Raw genomic sequence first — 21,503 nt, forward strand, 5'->3', positions numbered from 1 at the left:
GCAGCGTATGGACCAGATGGGGTGATGAGGGGGGAGGGGGGGAGGGGGAAGGGTAAAATAAAGATGGGGTCAAGTTGTTATTGAAAGATGACGATGGGTGCAAGAAGAGGAGAGGGAGAGGGGAGAAGAGTAAGAAGATGGGGTCTAGTTGTAAGGGAGAAGGGGATGGTGGGTGCAAGGAGGAAGGATCTGCAACGCGTCTAGGTGAGGTGAGGAAAAGAGGAAGGCTGAGGTTGAGGAGAATGCAAGATGGTGAAGCTTAAGATGATGATGATAATGATAATACTAACAATAATCTAGTCACTCAAGAGGGTTAGTTCGCCCATCTCAAGCAGTTCTTCGGCGTGACGTGTACTCCGAAAAAGCGAAGAAATTAAAGTCAAGAAAAGACCGAAGCAAAACCTATCTGGTGAACGCCATAAAAAAGCATCAACATCATAAAGATCATAAACATACATACAACTTAAAACATACCACCACGGGGGAAAAGGGAGCCGGTACAAAGACGAACTCAACACAACCATTGTCAACAATCTACTCAGCCCAAGATCTGCTGACTGAAGCCTTTGACGAGTGTATACAAACGCCATGAATTACTAGATTATGAGATCAAGCTTGGGAAGGGTCGAGGAGGAGGAGGAGGGGGGGGAGGAGGAGGAGGAGGAGGAGAAGAAAGGAGGAAGGGAGGCGGGAGAGGAGTAGTCTATCCGGGACCCACAACAGAACCTTTCACCGCCTAAGGACAAAAAAAGAGAACGAAAAAAATATTCAAATGAGCTTGTGTGGAGGCTTTATGCGTGCACCGAGTGGCTGGTCGGCCTGGCTGGTGGGACGGGCCCTGAATTCCTATAGGCCGGGTTCCTCAATGGGCGGCCTTCTCAATCGTCCCTCATTACCTCAGTTCCCCCTTGCGCCCCCTCCCTGCGCCCCGCTTGACTCTCATTCTTAGATCGTCTCCACTTCGGGCCACGCATAGCTGATTGGCCGGTCTGTCTCGCCTTCTTTTTTTATTCATGGGCATAGCAAGAAGTGGGTTATTGAAGAAGGTACAGTTAGGAGAAGAGGGAAGATTGTAGAAGTGTGTGGTGTAGAGTTGTATGGTTGGTTAAATGTTCTGATGTAGTTGTTGTTTATGGATCATTATATTTGAGTATCACCGGCGTGCTGCGGGAGTGTTTTTTTTTTTTTTTTATGGCATGCCTGTTTGACCCTTCCCTCCCTCTTTTGAGTCTCATCCTGCATCGATCTGCTTTGCCCAACACATTTGTCTGTCCCGATCCCATTCTCGATCTCTGCTTGTACTCTCCCATCCTAGTCTATCCTAACCCTCCCTATTCTGCCTTGTCCTACATCACCACCACCTCCTCCCTTCCTTCACTCCTTCTCCAGAGCAATCTTATGCGCGGAACGAAACCATTTTCCACTCCACGCCTCATACACGTTCACACATGAATACATAAAGGAATACGTGTGAATGTGTGTTAGTGATGAGTGTGTGTGTGTGTGTGTGTGTGTGTGTGTGTGTGTGTGTCCGCAATTCCTCAAGGTACGTAAGTAAAAACGTAAAAACAAGGTGTCATTCTTCCTTTGGTGACGTCGTGGTCTGTCAACTTATTACCACAAGAACTTCGAAATGCCAACGTCATTACCAGGAACTATAGTTATTTGCACTTTTTTTCTTATCTATTCGTCTATTTATGAGTTTCGCTTCGTAATATAATCGCCACAGGAGTCAAGACGGACGTTTCGCTACATAAGGACCACACACCCTCGACCAAGGCCTTCTCTTCACCTGGGAGTCATGCACCAGACCAACGGAAACCTGTGGGACCGTATTCTTATAAACATTTCGGCGCCCAAGCAAACGAGTCGATGATACGGTACCATGAACATGAACAAAAGCACTCATGACAAATCGATCAATCTGTTTTTCGGCATTTGTGAATAGATAATGTGGGAGGCGGAAACGTCTGGTAACACCGATAGCAGTCTACTTATACCATACAAAACAATACCAAAATTATCTTCAGTAGCACATACACAACTAATAACACCAGCCGATGCCTCACACACCCTCTCTCTCTCTCTCTCTCTCTCTCTCTCTCTCTCTCTCTCTCTCTCTCTCTCTCTCTCTCTCTCTCTCTCTCTCTCTCTCTCTCTGTTCCTGTCGCACCTCTCCCTCTTTCCTTTCCTTCCCTTTACAACTCTTCGTATATATTACAACACCAAAAGATCTTCACTAACACCACTAACACCAACACTAACACCAGCCTGACTTCACACTCGAACCCTCTCACCCTTCCTGTTGTCCCCTCCCCCCTCTTTCCTTTCCCTCCCTCGACAACTCTTCGCGTCTAAAAAAAAATAGATTAGCATAAGCACCTCTCCACGTCTCTCTATCGTATTCAAATGAGTCGCGTGGCTTCCATTATGCTCGTGAATCACCATTGTGTCATTATTAGTTCACCGAAGGCCACTTGGGAGGGCAGGAGAGACTCATCTGAATATCTATGCAGCGAGGGACGGGAAAAAAAAGGAAGTGAAAAAAATGTATGTAAACAGATGAGGTGGAAATAATTGGCCTTAAGGAACGGGTGAAAAAAAAAAACATGCGAGGGGTGTTTGTGTGTGTTTGTGTATGCGTGTGTGTGTGTGTGTGTGTGAGTGTATTCAAATTATCAAGCAGTTGTGTGTAGTGTTGGTGGTGGCGGTGAGGTGGGGGGAAAAGGTTAAGTGTATAGGCTTATTAAGAGGGAAAGAGGAGGAGGAGGAGGAGGAGGAGGAGCGGTAGAAAAAAAGGAGGAGGAATTGGATAAGAGGTGAGAGGAGGGAGGGAGAGGGGGAGGGAGGGAAAGGGGGTAGAGGAGGGGAGAGAAGGAAGCCTGGAGAGATTTTGTAGTGTGGGAAATGATATAGTCAAATGTAAGGGAATTTGGTCTTGAGAGATAGATAGATAGATAGATAAATAGATAAATAGATAAATAGATAGATAAATAGATAGATAAGTAGATAAATAAACAGATAGATAGATATATAGATAGATGAGAGAGAGAGAGAGAGAGAGAGAGAGAGAGAGAGAGAGAGAGAGAGAGAGAGAGAGAGAGAGAGAGAGAGAGAGAGAGAGAGAGAGAGAGAGAGAGAGAGAGAGAGAGAGAGAGAGAGAGAGAGAGAGAGAGAGAGAGAGAGAGAGATGGGAAAGAGGAGACGAAAGTGAAAGCAGGTTGGCAGAAGGACAAAGAAAAGGAGGAGGAGGAGGAGGCGGAGGAGGAGGAGGAGGAGGAGGATAGGTATGCAGAGACTCAGGTAAAAGGTAATGGCTGACTTCCAAAGACAAAGTGCTGACGATGCTGACAGATCCCTCCTTGTCCCTCTTCCTCCTCCTCTTCCGTTCCATTCTTCCTCTTCAAAACTCACATTCCTCCCTTTCTCCCTCCCTCATTCCCTCTTTCTCTCTCCTTTCTTCGTAACTCCTCCCCCTACACTTGACTATTTTTATTTCACTGTGTTTTTTTTTTCACGTTCCTCCTGCATTGTTTTGTTGACCTCTTCTTCCCTTTGGTATTTTCCCGTTCTTCTTCATTTTCCTCCTCGTCCTCGTCTTCGTCCTCCTCCTCCTCGTCCTCCTCCTCCTCCTCCTCCTCCTGATCCTTCCAGCGTTTTCTCACAAACATCAACAATTACAGAAACTTCAACGAAAACAAACAAATATACAGACACGCGTTCACACACACACACACACACACACACACACACACACACACACACACACACACACACACACACACACACACACACACACACACACTTAACGAGCGACCCAGGTGAGGGAGACAAGATGGATGAGAGAGGGAGGAAGGGACAGGAAGAAGAGGGAAGGAAGGGAGGGACGGGAGGAGGAAAGGAGGAGAGAAGGAGAGAGGAGAGAAAGGAAGAAGTGAAAAGGCTGGGTGGTAAAGGACGATGAAAAGACCCGTAGGAGTCATAAAGTGAAGTACACACACACACACACACACACACACACACACACACACACACACACACACACACACACACACACAGACACACACACACACAAGATTCAGTTAAAGTAAATCATTCATAAATACATAAACAAAACCGCAATTGACAGCAACACTAATGACAACAAAAACAACAACAAGAGCAACACAGAACACTCAGCATCACCCTCAGCCTTCTTTTTCCCTCCCTAAAACATACCAAAAACATGAGAACCAGAGAGAAAAAAAAACAGCCTAGCCAAACCAAATTAACCTAACCTAACTCGACCTAACCTTATCTATAGCATTACGTAATACAACCACACCAAACGTAACTTAACATTTTTTTTTTTTAATCAACGCAGTGCAAAACTATTAAACCTGCTCGCATCATCTACCTCTTCCCCACCTTGACCTACCAAAGCTTGCAACTCTTAAGCCACAACGTCCGGAGAGGCAGACCGCAACTCGAGGGGCTGCTGGGCGGATGCAAAAGGACAGAGAGACGGGACGCAGGAAAGGAAAGGAAAGGAAAGGGTTGGGATGGAAGGGAAGAGGTCAGAGGGTACAGTGAACATCCAGACACACACACACACACACACACACACACACACACACACACAAACACACACCACCACCACCACCAGCACTGCTTTTATCACTCTCAATATCACCACCAAACTTGTTAATAACTTGTATAAGACTCACATCTTACACAAACACTCCTATGCTTGTCCTCACACCCTAAACACACACCCACACTACACACATCCCTCTTTTTATTACTCTACATCCCTTTTTTTCTTCCTCCCTGCTCTAACTTGGTCACACATCCATCACATGTTTCTATACGTAATCTCCTGTTTTCTATTACTTCACTCTTTTACTCTCTATTACTCTCTCTTTCTATTATTACACAACCCTCTTTCCTTTCTTCTCTAACTTGGTCACATGTACGTCTCCTACCTTTCCATTTCCTTGACATCCTTTCCTTACACCCAATACAACTCATGCAAACGTGTTCCCTTCCCTCACTACTGCTCCCTTCCCTTCCTCTATCTCCACCATACATCCGTCTTCTACCCTTCCACTTCCCTTGACATCCTTTTCTTATACCCAAACAATTACACAAACGTCTTCCCATCACTCCTTCCCTTTCCTTTCTTCTCTAACTTCGCCTGACATACATTTTTTTACCACTCCGTCTCCTTAACATCCTTTGCTTAAAACTTACAGCTCCCGCATACATCTTCCCTTCACTCCCTCAACACACACACGCTCTCCACCCCACAAAACATGTATAAACTTTCCTCTTTCCCATAGCACAGCGGGGGAGAGGGTAGGACGAGGGAGGACACGGTTTTCTGGCAGCCGAGAGACGTACTATACTACTACTACTGAGGAAGGGGAGGAGGGGGTAGTGAGGGGGAGAGTCGCTTGATGAATGAGTGGTTCCTCGCGACGGATCCTGATGAATGACCTGAAACTACCTGACAGAACTTACCGGGAGGGGAGGGAAGGGAAGGTGAGACATGGAAAAGGAGAGGAGAGAGAGGGGAAAAGGGAGAGAGAGAGAGAGAGAGAGAGAGAGAGAGAGAGAGAGAGAGAGAGAGAGAGAGAGAGAGAGAGAGAGAAGAGAGAGAGAGAGAGAGAGAGGAGAGAGAGAGAGAGAGAGAGAGAGAGAGAGAGAGAGAGAGAGAGAGAGAGAGAGAGAGAGAGAGAGAGAGGAGAGAGAGAGAGAGAGAGAGAGAGAGGGAGAGGGAGGGAAGGAAGGGATGGAGATGGGAAGAGAGAGGGGAGAGAAAGAAGGATGAAAGAGATGGAAGGGAGGAAAGAAGATGGAAAGACAGAGAAAAGAGAGAGAGAAAGGGATAGAAAAGGAGGGAAGGGAGGAATGGAGAACGAGAAGAAAGAGAGGGAGTGAAAGGAAGGGAGAAATGGGATAGAGGGATAGACAGGGAGTATACAGGATGAGGGAACGTAAGGTTGGTTAAATGAACGAAAAACTGAATACACATGCCAGGGAAGGAAATGAATGACACACGTACGCACGCACAAAACGCCTTTCCTTCCTTCCTTTCATCCGTCATTATTTTTTTCCGTATATTAGATGATGACTTTCCTTCTCTCCATATCACGCACTACATTTATTATTCCTCTCTCCCTCTCCCTCTCTCTCTCTCTCCTGCAGGTCCGTCTTTTTATTACGGTCATACAGGAAATGAGAAAGATGTTGAAAAATTACGCTCAAACGTGACTCCACTGAGAATGAGATAAGGAAGTGCCTGTACAGGGTTTTGGGAGCAGCCCTCTGACGCACCTTTCCCTATTGCACCGAATTAAGACGTTACTGCGTGGCTGTCAACGTATAAACCAACGCCTGCGCCTCTACGTCACATCATAACTCTAATGGGACGGTATATAAATATCTTAAGCCATGATTGCAGAGTTGTCAAGGTTTCTTTTCCACTGACAAAGCTTTCCTTTCGTATTCGTTTCTGCTTTGATATTTCTTCTCTTCCGTTAATAAATCCACCTCCTTCAGCGTATTCCTTAATGAGGCCGTGACCCGTGGCTGTTGTGTGTGTGCCCAACGACCAGGCGGCGTGAGCGAGGAGACTGGATACGAGTTATGAGCAGCGATAAGGGCGATGGAAGAAAAAGTAACGGTGCTTTGGGTGACGGTATAAGGAGTGACGGTGTCCAAGAGTGTGAGGGTGAAGAAGGGTGAGAGAAGACAAAGGTGACGGAGATGAGGGTGGCGGTAAAGGTGAGTGAGGGACGGAAGGTGGCAGAAAAAAAGTAAATGAGGATTGCAGGAAAGGTGGGAGTGGAGGTAACAGTAAGGTTGGAGGCTACAGGTGGCAGTCGAGGTGGCCGTACGGTTGCAGCTGCAGGTGGCCGCCCAAGGCATTAGGGTGACGGGCACGACAGGCGCCGCGGGACACACAGAGGTGCTTAACACGCTGGGCATCGCGCGGTGAAGTGGGGCCGAGGCGGGGCGCTCGGCGGGGGCGTGCGTTGCGTGGAGGACAGAGCAGGACCACCGGCGGGAGGCTGCGGAACCACGTGTGCGGGGTGTGGCAGGGAGGCGGCCTGTGGTGGGTCAGATGACAGACGAGCGCGAAGGCTACCGCAGATAATTGGCCAGGTAAGAGAGGGCGGTGTGTTCGGCCCACTAACTAAGTGATGCAACACATTGTTGACGCCGCTGCCTCCGACTTACTAAGCGGCCCTGCATCACGACACACTAAACTCCCGTAATGACCCCCGCCCCGGCGCTCCCCCCCATGCCGCTAGGTGCTCATTACTGTGCCGATCCGCATCACGCACACACACACACACACACACACACACACGCCTCATTACACGGGGAGCTGTGTTTATGGGTTATATCTAGATTGGGCGTGAAATTAATAGTTTCCCGCTCGATACTGAGACGAGATGGCCAGTCTGCGCCGCGCCGCCCACTGCCCGACGTGACGGAGCGCTCCCCGAGAGGCTGACGGATGGACTGACGGGGAGACGGATGGGAGGGCAAAGAAAACGGCTGAAAGAGATGCTGACGGAGGAGCACGTAGAGAGACTGACTGACATAATGATGGGCGAAAGAGATGCTGGCGGAGGCGCAGGAGGAAAGATCGACGGATATACAGACGACGAGACTAACAAAGCGAGTGAAAGAGGCGCTGACGAAGACGATCGTGGAAAGACTGACGAAGAGATTGATTGGGAGACTAACTGACGTATATATTAACGTAGAGATTAACGAAGCAGCTAAAAGAGGAGTTGAGAGAGACGATCATGAAGAGACTAGCGAAGAGATATTAATGGGAAGACTGAACGAAGACACTGACGGAAAAAAATAACAAAAGAAAGACGAATAAAACACATTTAAACCCCTTTACGCTGGCCTCCGCTGCATCAAAAGAGGATAAAAGTGTGTCCTCTCCTCCTCCTCCTCCTCCTCGAAGGGTCAGTCGGAGGGCCACATGTCTTGTGCGGCGCTGACTCAGTAAATCAGTAGTCTGACTCCTGCCCTGCTCAGCATATTCATCGGCTTGGCGCTCCCGTCCCTTCGTCAGGCCAACGACCCGCCTCCACACGCTGACTCTTGTTCTGCGCTGCGGACTGCCCGGCACACTGCTTGACGCCTCGAACACACACACACACACACACACATACACGGTGCTTGAGGGGAACATGCTTTTCACACTTTTACTTTTTTCGCAATCCCTAATCCTCAAACCGATTCTTTGTACAGTTGGGCTAAAAAGAAAACGTAAGAATTATCCTGTGTGAAAAATGGAGAAATTGTAATACTGTCGAAAAGTAACTATTCATATATTAAGATTCTATGGAGAAAGACGTAGATATAAAGATAGATTCAGAGATAGAGAGAAAAGAAAGAAATGAGTTAATTAAATGTTTGATATGAAATGTATTTAGAAACGTAAACATTAACCTACAGAATAAAAGCTGTTCACCATTTATTTCGTCTTGGTTCATAGTTCATATCGATACTGTAGTGGTGTTGATGGTGGTGGTGGTGGCGGCAGAGAAGGAAATGGAGGTAATGGTGTCGGTGGTGTCGGCGGCGGTGGTAATGGTAGTGGTTGCAGTAATGGAAGTAGTTGTGGTGATGGAAATGGAGGTGGTGATGATGGTGGTGGTGGAGGCTGTTCTAAAGTGGAGGAAATGAGTATATGGAGGGCGTGGCAGCAGAATGGTGGTAGTAGTAGCAGTAGCAGTAGTAGTAGTAGTAATAGTAGTAGTAGTAGTAGTAGTAGTAGCAAAGGTGAGGCAGTAGTAGTAGTAGCAGCAATGAGAGAGGGTAAGGAGAAATAGAATAAGAGGGAGGAGATGGAGGAGGAGGAAGAGGAGGAGGAGGAGGAGGAGGAGGAGGAGGAGGAAGAGGAGGAGGAGGAGGAGGAGGATACTAAGGTGGCCTGGCCTGCTCGAGACTCTGGTTTATGGCTCTCTTCCGGTCAGCGTGCCCACAGATACTCATTGTTTTCCCTACACACACACACACACACACACACACACACACACACACACACACACACACACACACACACACTCGTTTCCATAGACTTCCCAAAATCTTCACATCACACATCTGTCGAAGAGGAGGGAGAACTTTTTTCCTCTTTCCCTACTCTCCTTTCCCTCCCTCCCTCCTCCTCCCAGGTCGATGAGGGGGTATTACTTTGTCAGGGGATGAAGTAAAACACATCCTCATCGTAACTCGCGCTATTATTAAGGATATCACTAGCGGCCCGCCTCATCCCGCCCTCCGCGAGGTTTTCATTCATAACTCAACACTTTTTTATCGGCCTCGCTCGCGGTGGTGGTGGTTAGGGGGAAGGGAGGATGAGGAGGAGGCAGGTGGTGGTGGTAGGGGAGAGGTAGAGGAGGAGGAGGGTGAGGGCACAGGAGGAGGAGGAGGAGGAGGAGGCAGGCGTGGCGTCCATATTATTATATCGCACGCTGTAGTGTTGGCGGGTAGGGTGGGAAGCGTTCCGTCCCGCCGCCGCCTCCTCCTCCGCCTCCTCCTCGATGTTTCTTAATTGAATGTTGAGGTGATCTGGGCCCAGGACGGTTGATTCGCTGCATAATGCCTTTTTTTTGGCTAGCACGTCTGTCTTTCTCCATGGGAACGGCGTCTTGCGAGCGGTCTGCTTTTTATATACCCATTTTTAGCTCTTCCGTTTGCCTCTCTGACCGTAAAGATATGTGTGATGGGGATAGATAGATAAATAGATAGATAGATAGAGAGCAGGTCTATTCTTCAGCCGTCTTATCAAGCGGAAACTCGAAATCTGAACCGTAGCCATCATGATCGGAAAGAAAAGTTGAACACACGCCTCAGTTCCGCACAAACACGTCTTCTGCAACACCCACTAATGCAATAATCATAATCGTTGTGAAGCAAAAGAACAACTACGACCGTTTCTGACATGTAGTAGACGATGGCAGACACAAAACATAGCAAGACGGTGCTGATGGTGGTCATGGTGCGTGCTGGTCATAGTGGTGACCCTTGTTAATATAGCTGTCCTACTTTAGCGAGGCCATTAATAGCGCAATCAACGAAAAGAAAAAAGTAAATTGAGTTGGTAATAATAATAGCAGGGCTCCGTGCTCCAAAGCTGGCGGTGAAATTAAGATGAGAAATGAAACACCAGCGGCAGAGCGAGGCGGAGGTGGAACGAAACGAAACAGGAGGGACAAGGGCGGCGGCGGCGGCGGGGCAAAGGGCGAAGGAAGGGGAGGGCAGGAGCGACGCAGTAGGAAGGACCCCCACACACCTCATAAATTGTTGTGATTAATGCGCCTGTTCCTGGGGGTGTCGGAGGCGCCGCAAATTAGAAGAGTGACGCCGCTGGGGGGGTGTTGCGGCCCGCCACGTCTCGGCTGAGTGGCTGTAGAGCTGCTACCTGGCTCGTGACCTTGACCCGTTGCGCTCAGGCCTGGCACAACGTCTTCGGGAGTTCGTAGAGCCTTGTCGGACTGGCAAAACATCTTCCGGAGTTTGTCGGATCGAGTCGTGTTCAGTCTTTTTTTTTTTTTTCACTGCAGTTATGAAGGTGGAGTGAATGACAGGCGTGACCGCTGGCTGTACAACGCTCCTCTGGGTATAACATTTGGGCCTAAACTTTTATTCGACGGAACGGGGAGCTTAAAGAATAATTTTGACACAGCCGCATACTTGCAATGGTCCCTTCTAGGACGGATTGAGTCTTCACTTCATGAGGTGAATTAATGCAGTTCATTTTTTCGCGCGGGCACACTTAATTCTTCGTATCTGTTTCGTTAAGACACATCAACGCCTCCATTCTAGGCCTGCTTGTCGAGGCTGTGTTGTGGCGGCGAGGGGAAGGGCTGTGTGAAGGAGTGGGCCGGCAGGGCATGGCAGGGGGAGGAGAGAGGCGAAAGGCCACAAGAGATTGGTCTCGGGCTGTTGGCAGAGCCGCGGGTAGCCCTACACCTGCCTGCCTCGGCACGCACACACATACACAGCACAAGCATGCCTAGGGACGTACACGCACGGAAATACACATCTGTAGTAATATATTCTAGAGATGCAAGGAAAGTCCACATAATACCTCTATAAAGCACAAACGCACACATGCACGCACACACAAAACTTCGTAAGCTTAAACAGCCGTCACATTTTTTGTTCCGTTTTTTTCAGCTCGTCGGCCTGTTGTCACGCCCGGCCGCGGGTGGCGGATAGGCCCGTCCCTGGCCCTCGGTCCCTGAGAACATATAGCTAATGGCGGCTGCGGCTGCTACTTAAATAGTGATGCGACTTCGCCGGACGATTTGGAGGAGCAGTCACGGCGGCGTCGACCTGGCGTCCTCCGGTCCCCAATCCTCGGCTGGGTTCCGGCGGAACCACAGTGATGGTACGGGGCGCCTCCACGACTATGACTGCCGCATTGGTGTCATAACCGCCGGCCGGCCAGGCAGAGACCAAACCCTTCCTCGGCCGCCTCGCCTCCACGTCACAGGGTCGCCAGCTGCTCCAGGCCAGACTCGACCCTTCCAGCCAAGGCCTCCCACCTGCCGCCGCCGCCACCCACGTGAAGCACCCTTAGAGGAGGAAATATGAGGTGCCTAAGGAAGGTTTCGCCCTGCTGCCATAAGCCTAACCTTCACTCCTCGGGCTCATTTCCGGGTTATGCAAGCCTCATTAATGAACAAAAGGTCATGGGAGGGAACTTAGACTTCGGAGGACGAGCATTATATAAATAGTGATCCAAGATGCAGAGTTGACGACCACCTCCCCCCCTCCCCCGTCCGTGCTGGCTGCCTCTATGTTCTCCGCGGCGCCTGCAGGCCTCGCGGCACACCCATGCAGCGATGCGGGCCACGCGCCGCGATGCCCCGCCACCCCGCCTCAGGAACACTTGTCTGTCACCCACGCAGAATACCTAATCTCTTACACCCAGCATGAATAAAGATGGACCTCGGCAGCAATATTTCCTGCGTGTTGGTATGTAGTAAACCAGTAAAAAGCCGCCTAAAATAGATGGCCGAATTGTCTCCCTAGTCGCTACTCGCCACACCGCGGGGCCGAGCGCGCATTGACGCGCCGTGAACAGGTGGCACCCCAGCACGCCATTAGGCCCAGGGGGATGTCGCGCGGTGCTGGGAGGCGTGGCGTGGCACATCGCCTCACAGTTCCGTCGACGGTCAGCATCCTCCTGGCAAGAATCCCATTGATCAGGGAGCAGCTGGAACACAGGCCAGGATGTTCCGAGAAAGGGTCGACGTGCATGGGTGACCGCGGCCTCTGTCCTCCCACGACTCGGAGGAGCCCTCAGGCCGCCCTGCAGACCCACCCGACAGTTACCAGGACCACGAGTGATCGACGAGCAATATTCTCAATTAGCACAGTGCAGCCGCGTCCCTTGAAGAGGCGCGGGCTGCTGCGGGAAAGGTCTCCGAACGGTGCGCCACAAGCATCTTTAGCGGCAGGTGGCCCGCCGCGCCTGCCAGCAACACGGTGACAACAACGGTGTGAGCATTGCGAGTAATTAAACAGGGAGAGCAAATTGAGGGCGGGGGATGGACGGGGGGGGGGGGGGGGAAGGGGACGGAGGCAGCTGAGACCGGGAAGTGGCCGCGGGAAGAAGCCTGCAAAGGAACCCAGACAGCGATAATTAATTAAAGAGAAAGGTGAAGCAGGAGAAAGGTGGAGCAGGCGGCGGCTCGTGTAAGGCGACGCAAAGAACCGAATAAAGGAGAAATAAAGAACAATAAGGCGAGGAACAGGAGGAGGAGGAAAGGGAAGACAAGGAGATGGAAGAAACAACACAGACGCGCCCGCTGTCTGTCTCTCTTTTCTCGCCAGGTAGAAGGCATTTCCTCCCCGGCATATGAAATCAGCTGATGTGAAACTGGCGTCTAATTACCGCACGTCTGGGAAAATTACACCTCACTTCCGGGGCCGGCGACGACAAAAAAAGGATAACGGAATATTTATGAGTAAGTTATGCCACAGCGGTAGCCACGCTGACACGGATCCCCCCTCACCCCCTACTCCTTCCCTTACCTTCCCTTCATCCTTCCATCCTTCGCTCCCCTTACAGGCCTCCTCCTCCTCCTCCTCCTCCTCTTCCTCCTCCTCCTCCCACGCCGACAGAAACTTCATCTCTCCGCCCTCGTCTTCCCGCGCGATTCCGATGAAATTACACTGACAGGCCGCTAAAGAGTCTGACCTGCTGACCCTGTGTGTGTGTGTGTGTGTGTGTGTGTGTGTGTGTGTGTGTGTGTGTGTGTGTGTGTGTGTGTGTGTGTGTGTTATAACCAATGCCCAAAAGTAACTCATATTCAATCCTTTTCCAAAACAGTCCTTACCCACCTCCTCCTCCTCCTCCTCCTCCTCAAGTCAGCTCCTCCGCGCGCTAATGACACAGAGCTCACCTGAGGGCGGCTCTTGGAACACTCGACACGAATACCGCGGGAGCTGAGTCACTTACCTAAACCGCTATACGAGACAGAGCAAACACGACCGCCACCTTATCTACTCTGAATACAGACACTCCCCTCCCTCCTTCTGTCTCCCCCTCTCCCCTATGACTCTCTATACACCCTACACCTTCCCCCTCTATCCCTCGTTGCCTTCCTCTCCCTAGTGCCTATGTAACCTGCCTACCTGTCTCTCCCTCACTCACTTCCATCTTGATCGACGTCCTCCATTCTTCAAGGTCACTGCCATCACCTCCTCGACGAAAGAGAATGGAATGGAGATAGATGACAGGTAACAGCTGATGACAGATTAAGCGGAAGGCAGAGAACGAAGAGGGCAGAACGGAAACAAGAGGAGAGATAGAGGAGAGGAAGGTAGAAGAAAAGGAGAGAATGGAAAGGAGAAGGATAACAAGCAACAGCTGATGAAATATTAAGAGGAAAGCAAAGAACGATGAGGACAGCAAAGGAAACAAGAAGAGAGATAAAAGAGAGGGAGGGAGAGAGGGAGAGGGAAGATGTTATTAGTTGATAGCTGATGAAAGGGAGAGAAATGAAAGATGAGAATGAGTGAATGAGGAAGTAAGGAAGTAATAGGAAAGAGGGAGAGGACGATAGTATCAGGAGATGGTAGATAAAGAGGGAGAGTTGAAATATACATAATTATCAGGTTAGAGAAAGGAAAGGAGCGGAAGGGAAACTGAAGGAAGATAATATTGATGAATGGCAGACGAAAGAAAGGATGAGATAGAAAGAGAAAGGAAACTGAAGAAGGAAGACAGAAGTAGTAGATAAATAGAAGAAATCAGGATAAACAAATGGACATAAATAGATGAATAATAGATAAATAAGTAAATAAAGAAATACATAAATGGGAATAAAAATAGAACCAGAAAGACAGAAATTAGAAAAAAGGGAAAGATATCACACACACACACACACACACACACACACACACACACACACACACACACACACACACACACACACACACACACACACACGTCCACCATAACCCGTTCCTTATGCCCTTCTAACTCTCACACTTCACCCGTCACTCCATTTCCATCTTTAGTCATCTCTCTCTCTCTCTCTCTCTCTCTCTCTCTCTCTCTCTCTCTCTCTCTCTCTCTCTCTCTCTCTCTCTCTCTCTCTCTCTCTCTCTCTCTCTCTCTCTCTCTCTCTCTCTCTCTCTCTCTCTCTCTCTCTCTCTCTCTCTCTCTCTCTCTCTCTCTCTCTCTCTCTCTCTCTCTCTCTCTCTCTCTCTCTCTCTCTCTCTCTCTCTCTCTCTCTCTCTCTCTCTCTCTCTCTCTCTCTCTCTCTCTCTCTCTCTCTCTCTCTCTCTCTCTCTCTCTCTCTCTCTCTCTCTCACGCACACGCACACACACGCACATCACCTCCAGCACATCCTTTCAACATATTACCATTACCATCACCATCACCGCCACCACCACCACCATCACCTATCTCCGAGCCACGTAGCTTCCTTCAACACCACCACCACCACCACCACCACCACGAAGGACCAGGCGGCCGGAAGACACCAGGGGCTAATAGGTTAATGACAGGTGTGGGAACAGGCCGTGAGCACCAGCCTCCCTGCAGCCAGCCACAGCCCGCGAGAGTATAAGGTAAAACACACCAAATTTAGACCACGCAGTTTCTCCGCCTTATGGGCCCCGATGGCTGATGGATGGACAACGTTGGGGCAGGGAGAGTGAAGAAGAAAGAGTTTACAAGGGGAAGTAAAAAGTTATATGAGTAGGTTAGGGAAAAGTATTAGAGATATAAATGATAGGGCTCCGATGGGTGATGGATGGGAGAGGAAAAGAGAAGAGGAAAAAGGTTTGAAGGGGATGTAAAGAGTTAAGATTAGGTTAAAGAAAAGTATTAGAGACATAAACGATGATGATGATGATGGGCTGTTCGTTGGTTAAGAGGAGGACAGGAAGAGGAGGATTAGTGTGTACGAGGATGCATGCTTAAATAGATCAGTTTTGTTAAGCATAATGAGTTAGGTTGTTGAGTAGTTACGTAGGTAGAATTAGGTGTATGTAAGTCGATTAGCTATATGTGTGGGCAGGTAGATAAACACAGATAGATATATAGAGAAGTAAACCTTTAGGGCAGTATTACTAAACATTTTGTCGCCTGAGTTTACATAATTGACAAGGCTTTCGTGGGAGTTTAGGGTATTTCCAAGAGTAGTTTTATGACCCTGGTGGTAGTTTAACCCTTCTCCTGTACCATGAACCTGAAGAAACACTCATAAATTGATTCCCTCTTTGACCTTTAGAAATAGTTGATGTGAGAAGCGAAAGGTCTTATAATACCGACCTCAGACTTATAAATACACATATAGCTAGTTAAGTAAGTAGATAAGTAGATAGTTAGGTAGATATAAAAAGAGACATGTAGATAGGATAGAGGGTGAGTAGACAAGTAGGTAGGTTAGTAGACAGGCATCTAATTAGCTCATTAGGAAGTTAGTTGGTTAGTAAGAAAAATAATTACTTAGATACTTAGCAATTAAATTATTTGGTTACGTGTTTCATCGATCAGATAGTTTCTTTGTTAATTCTCTCTCTCTCTCTCTCTCTCTCTCTCTCTCTCTCTCTCTCTCTCTCTCTCTCTCTCTCTCTCTCTCATCAATGGTTAAACATGGACACAAAAAGCGAAAAGACGTGAGAGGAAAGACATAACCTCCTCCTCCTCCTCCTCCTCCTCCTCCTCCTCCTCCTCCTCCTCCTCCTCCTCCTCCTCCTCCCTCGGGTGACGGGAGCAGATTGAAGACCTGTTTTCCGGTCCGACAAAATCCATACACAAAAAGAGGAAAGGAAGACAACAAAAACTAATACCAATAAGACTTTGAGGGCAAACTTAGATAAATGGATACGAGGACAAACAGCTATTGAGGTCATTATGCGATGGGTGGCGATCATCATTAGTTGCAAGCTTTGTGGTGTGTTTTTATATACTTAGGAAGCATGCACGGGATGATTGTGTTAAGTGATAAAGGAGAAAAAAGAGAAAGAGGAAGAGGAGGAAGAAAAGGATTAGGTGAAGGAAGAGGAGGAAAAAAGAGGATATTAGCATTACTATTTCCTGTGTCATGGAGAAGATCTATCAAAAAGGAGTTGCTATTCTATACATGGATAAAAACTACATCATAACCACATTAAATTTAAGACAGAATAAATGCTTATATGTGTGGTATAGGCTTATTCATGCATTGGACGTGTGTAGTGTGTAGTGTGTGTGGGGTGGGTGGGGGTGGGGGATGCATGCAGATAACCGGACACGCCTCTCGCCCGATGATGTTAATTGAAAAGTTTACCGGCCCAGTTTTTGTTATCTTCTGCGGTCACACGGAAAGACCCGCTGAGGACGTGTTGTGAGAAGGATACTCCCTCTCCCTCTCCCTCTCCCTCTCTCTCTCTCTCTCTCTCTCTCTCTCTCTCACCTGGAGCTGCAATTTGTTCACCTGCAGTACACTCAATGCCTATTACCTCAAACACTTTACCTCCTCTTCTTCTTCCTCCTCCTCCTCCTCCTCCTACCTTATTAACCCTAAAGTGCATCCTCCTTCTCTTCTTCCTAAACCTTCTCCTCCTCCTCCTCTTCTTCCTCCTCTACCTACCCCTCCTCTCATCCCTACATCCTTTCCTTTCCTTCTTCAGCTACCTGGCCACCACCACCACCACTCCTCCTCCGTCCAGCTGCAATCCGTGACCGCTTGATACGCTGCAGCCGCCTCCTCTTCGTCACCTGGCCGCCTCCCGCAGGTGGACGGCAGGTAGCTGGGACGAGGGGCGGAAATGTTAAGGGCGAAGGGTTCTGGCGGCATTTCCTCCGTCAGCCCAACGCCGGAGCAACTGGGCGCCTCCACCAACACCCCTTCCACCTCCACCCCTACTTCTAGCACCTACTCCACCTTCATCACTTCCTCTTCCACCTCCATCTGCTATCTAACTGTTTGCTTCCTCCGACACCTGTTCTCTTATTTTGCCTCCTCAACATTCCCACTTCTTTCTCCCTCCTGTCCTCGGCTCTAATACTTCCACTTCTATTTATTCTTAGCATACCTTTTATACCGTCACTTCCACTTCCTGCTCTCCACATTCTCCACATTCACCACCTGCTTCCACTTACGCCTACACTATTCTTTCCTTCATATCCTTCACCGTTACCTAGTTTGTCTCTCTTGTTTCCTAGTTCTCTATATGCAGTCCTAACTTCCTTCCTTCCTTCCTTCCTTCCTTTCCTATCTGTCTTCCTTCCTTTCCTGTCTGTCTTCCTTCCTTTCTTATGTCTTCCTTCCTTTCCTCTTTCTTTCTTTCTTTCTTTCTTCCTTTCTTCCTTCCTTCCTTCCTTCCTTCCTTTCCTTTCTGTCTTCTTTCGTTTCCTTCACCCCCATCAACCTCTTTATTTCACACCCCTTCCCTTATCTTCTCTTCTTCATCGCTCTTCCAATCATATCCAATTCTGTTCCATATACCCACTCATCCTTCCAGCACCCTCCCTTCCTCCTTCAACCTCTACCTCCTCTTCCTCACCACCCACGCCCTTTTCCTACTCATCTTACTCACACACCATTCCCATCACCTCCGCCTCATATTATATAAATGGGTGAGTGGGGTGTTTTTTTTCTTCTTTTTTTGGGGGGGGAGGGTTTGTGTCATCCGTCCTCCCTTCCTGTGTGTGTGTGTGTGTGTGTGTGTGTGTGTGTGTGTGTGTGTGTGTGTGTGTGTGTGTGTGTGTGTGAGTGAGATCCCATGTGAGTGTTGCGTTTCAGGTCGTGATTATGTTAAAACCGCAAACTGCTCTGGCGATAAGGTTGACTTGGTGTGTGTGTGTGTGTGTGTGTGTGTGTGTGTGTGTGTGTGTGTGTGTGTGTGTGTGTGTGTGTGTGTGTGTGTGTGTGTGTGTGTGTGTGCGTGCTTCCCATTCCTACCAGCCTCATCTCCGGCCTGTCTCTCTCTCCCCCCCTCCTAAACTACATCCCTCTCTCTGTCCCTTCCTTCCTTCCTTTTCCCTCCTCCCATATCAACCTCCCATTCTACCTCCTTTCCTACTTGCATATCTACCTTTCTTCCATCAATTCCTTCCTTAACTATTTACACCCCTACCTATCTCCTTTCCTTCCTCCCTATTTATTCTCCTTACCATCATTCATTCCTCCTTCCCCTTCCTTGAGATGTGGCTAAGATGTGGTTGTCATTTGTTATTCTTTGTGTCAGGTTATTGCATGTGACGGTATGTGAGGGAGGCAAGATGTGTGTGTGTGTGTGGGCGGGGGGAGAGGGGAGGGGGGAAGGTATGGTTGTAGTGTGGCTGTCATTCCGTATATGCTCACTCCCCTGTCACCACGGTCACGTCCGCGCCACACCCCTATGACACCCCTACCCCCCCCCCCTCTCACCTAACCACATCCCAAAACCACTGCTTCATCCTGCGTCCCATACAGCATCCGATTTCGCTTATCTCCATCCCCACCCCCCTTCTCTCTCTCTCTCTCTCTCTCTCTCTCTCTCTCTCTCTCTCTCTCACTCTCTCTCTCAATGCTATAAATACAGGGAATATATCAACACTATCCTAACCTATATATTTCTACTTCCTCTCTCTCTCACACACACACACACACACACACACACACACACACACACACACACACACACACACACCTTGTCTTCTTCCCGCCACTTAGCAATGTGTCAAAAAGGAAATTGTCCGAGTTTTTTTTCCTGTCTAGTCACTCAATTAGGCGGCGCAGACCCCGTCATTGAGAAATTAATGACGCAGTGATGGCGGGCTGGCTGGAGGCGCCGAGCGGTCCATATGGTCTTGTGGTGGTGGTGGTGGTGATGGTTGGACCGCGTGGTATATTGTATGTGTGGGTGTATGCGGAGGTATGTTGTTACTGTACTTGGTAGTAGTAGAAGTAGTAGTAGTAGTAGTAGTAGTAGTAGTAGTAGTAGTAGTAGTAGTAGTAGTAACGGTAGTGAGGGTACATGGTAATAGTGGTGATGGTGATAGTAGTGATGATGAACAAGATAGTGATAGTGATAGTACTGGTGGAGGTGGTGATGGTAGAGGAAATAGTGGTATCAAAGAGTGGTGGTGGTGGTGGTGGAGGTGGTGATAATAGTAGAGGTGGTGTTGGTGGTGGTGGTGGTGGCGGCGGCGTTGCGGGGGAGGCTACACAAGAGTAATATCATGTTAATCGGGCCCGTATACAATTAGTGACCGTGGTGTGTTCCTGGCGGCCAGCGGGTAGGCAGGCAGGGCTCGGGCTGGTCAGGAGGGTGATCAGGGAAAGTGGCCGAGCCCTTGCGAGTGACAGCTGAGGAGTAGACGGAGGAGGAGGAGGAGAAAGAAGAGAAAGAAGAAACATGGCAGAGAAAGGAACAGAAAGCTTGCCTGCTGCATATGTATATAGTGTCCCATTTTACTACAGACACGTTATTAGTCATCGCTAGTAACGGAGGCGAATAACTTTACGAAAAAATGAAGAGAAGCGACGCAACTTGAACTTTCTATGCAACATGTCTACTCTAAAACACATATATTTAGCTTTCTCGGGGGATACCTGCGTGGGGAAAGAAAGACAGAAGGAGAGAAAAGAAGGAAAACGAACGAAGGATAAAAGAAAGGACGGGAGAGAGGAAGGAAACAAGTAGGGAAACAAGATGAAGGAGAAACACAAGGAAGAAACACGAATGAAAGGAAAGTAAGGAAGGAACGAATACAAGCAGGGAAGGAAGGAAGGAAGGAAGGAAGGAAGGAAGAACAAAACAATGGACGCAGACTTGAAGCTTACCTGGTGCACGAAGACGTCTTGTCCTCCATCGTCGGGGGTGACGAAGCCCCATCCTTTGGCAACGTTGAACCATTTGCACTTCCCTATCCGCCATACCCCCACCTCCCCTGCGGAACAAAACATGCCTCGTTAGTCGTTCCACCTTCATCATACTTTACATATACACACTACACATATTAAGGGAAGAGTCAAAGGTGGGTAAAAAATTGTTTGTCCGTTAGTCACTCCACCTTCATCACACTTTACACATACACACAACACACATAAATTAAGGGAAGAGTCAAAGGTGTGTAAAAAGTTGTTCTGGGCGTGGAAGAAAGAGATCCAGGTATATGTTAAGTAGGTAATATAATTGTGTGTGACATCCGGAGGCTTTTTACAGCGAAGGGAAGCGGATCAAGGACGGAAAGCTACACAGGATAATAAGACCAAACACACAAACAAATGCACATCGCGAAATATAGACGATAAGATGCTTCCTGACATACACTTCCGGAGCTCATGGAAAACCCTCTCGAAAAAAAAGTCAAATATATATGAAAAACAGAAATCCTCGAAAGTGATACAAAGTAAATCCAGTCAGTCAAAATAGGTGAACTAGACGGACGAAAAGTAATCTGATGTAATTCCACAGGTGTCAAGCTTGCAGTGGCTGTACAGGTGTCGCTCCACCATCACAGGTAACACAGGTTCCGGGAGGGCGTGGCGGGGACTCCCCCATCTCTAGTGAGGCGAGGAAATGGTGTGCAAGGATGTGCTGAGTCAGTGTGCAGGTGGCGGGGGAGGAAACGTTTGAATGAAGCACGTCTTCTTGAATGCTCTTCCCTCACCCCGCCTCTCCTTCCCTCACCCCGCCTCCTCTTACCCCGCCTCACCTCACCCCGCCTCTCCTTCCCTCACCCCGCCTCCTCTCACCCCGCCTCTCATTCCCTCACCCTGCCTCCTCTCATCCCACCACACCTCATCTCACCTCACCTCGCCCCACATCACGTCACGGCTTGTCACTCACACTCACAATGTATGTCCGAGACTGAGGACCGTATTTTCGGACGCTTTCAGCTCTCACAGGTATTTCCATAGGCCAAAAGAGGTGGTTATTCGGGTTCTCATGGGTGGTTTTTCACGCTCATGGTAGGTAAGCCTTGTTAAACTACCAATAGGCTCATAAAAATACCCATGGAAATGCACACAGCAACCTCTTC

General features: G+C 48.8%; 1 protein-coding gene across 1 annotated transcript in view; it reads right to left on the reverse strand.

Moving 5' to 3' along the window:
* The window catches only part of LOC127000345 (protein lin-28 homolog), a 67,809-nt gene that overhangs the window by 32,946 nt on the left and 13,360 nt on the right, over positions 1-21,503 (reverse strand). Inside the window, exon 2 of the mRNA XM_050863967.1 lies at positions 20,302-20,408. Coding sequence (XP_050719924.1) covers positions 20,302-20,408 — 107 coding nt within the window. The remainder of the gene's footprint in view (positions 1-20,301; positions 20,409-21,503) is intronic.

Source organism: Eriocheir sinensis, chromosome 2 (assembly GCF_024679095.1).
Source record: "Eriocheir sinensis breed Jianghai 21 chromosome 2, ASM2467909v1, whole genome shotgun sequence".
In the NCBI taxonomy this organism is placed as follows: Eukaryota; Metazoa; Arthropoda; class Malacostraca; order Decapoda; family Varunidae; genus Eriocheir; species Eriocheir sinensis.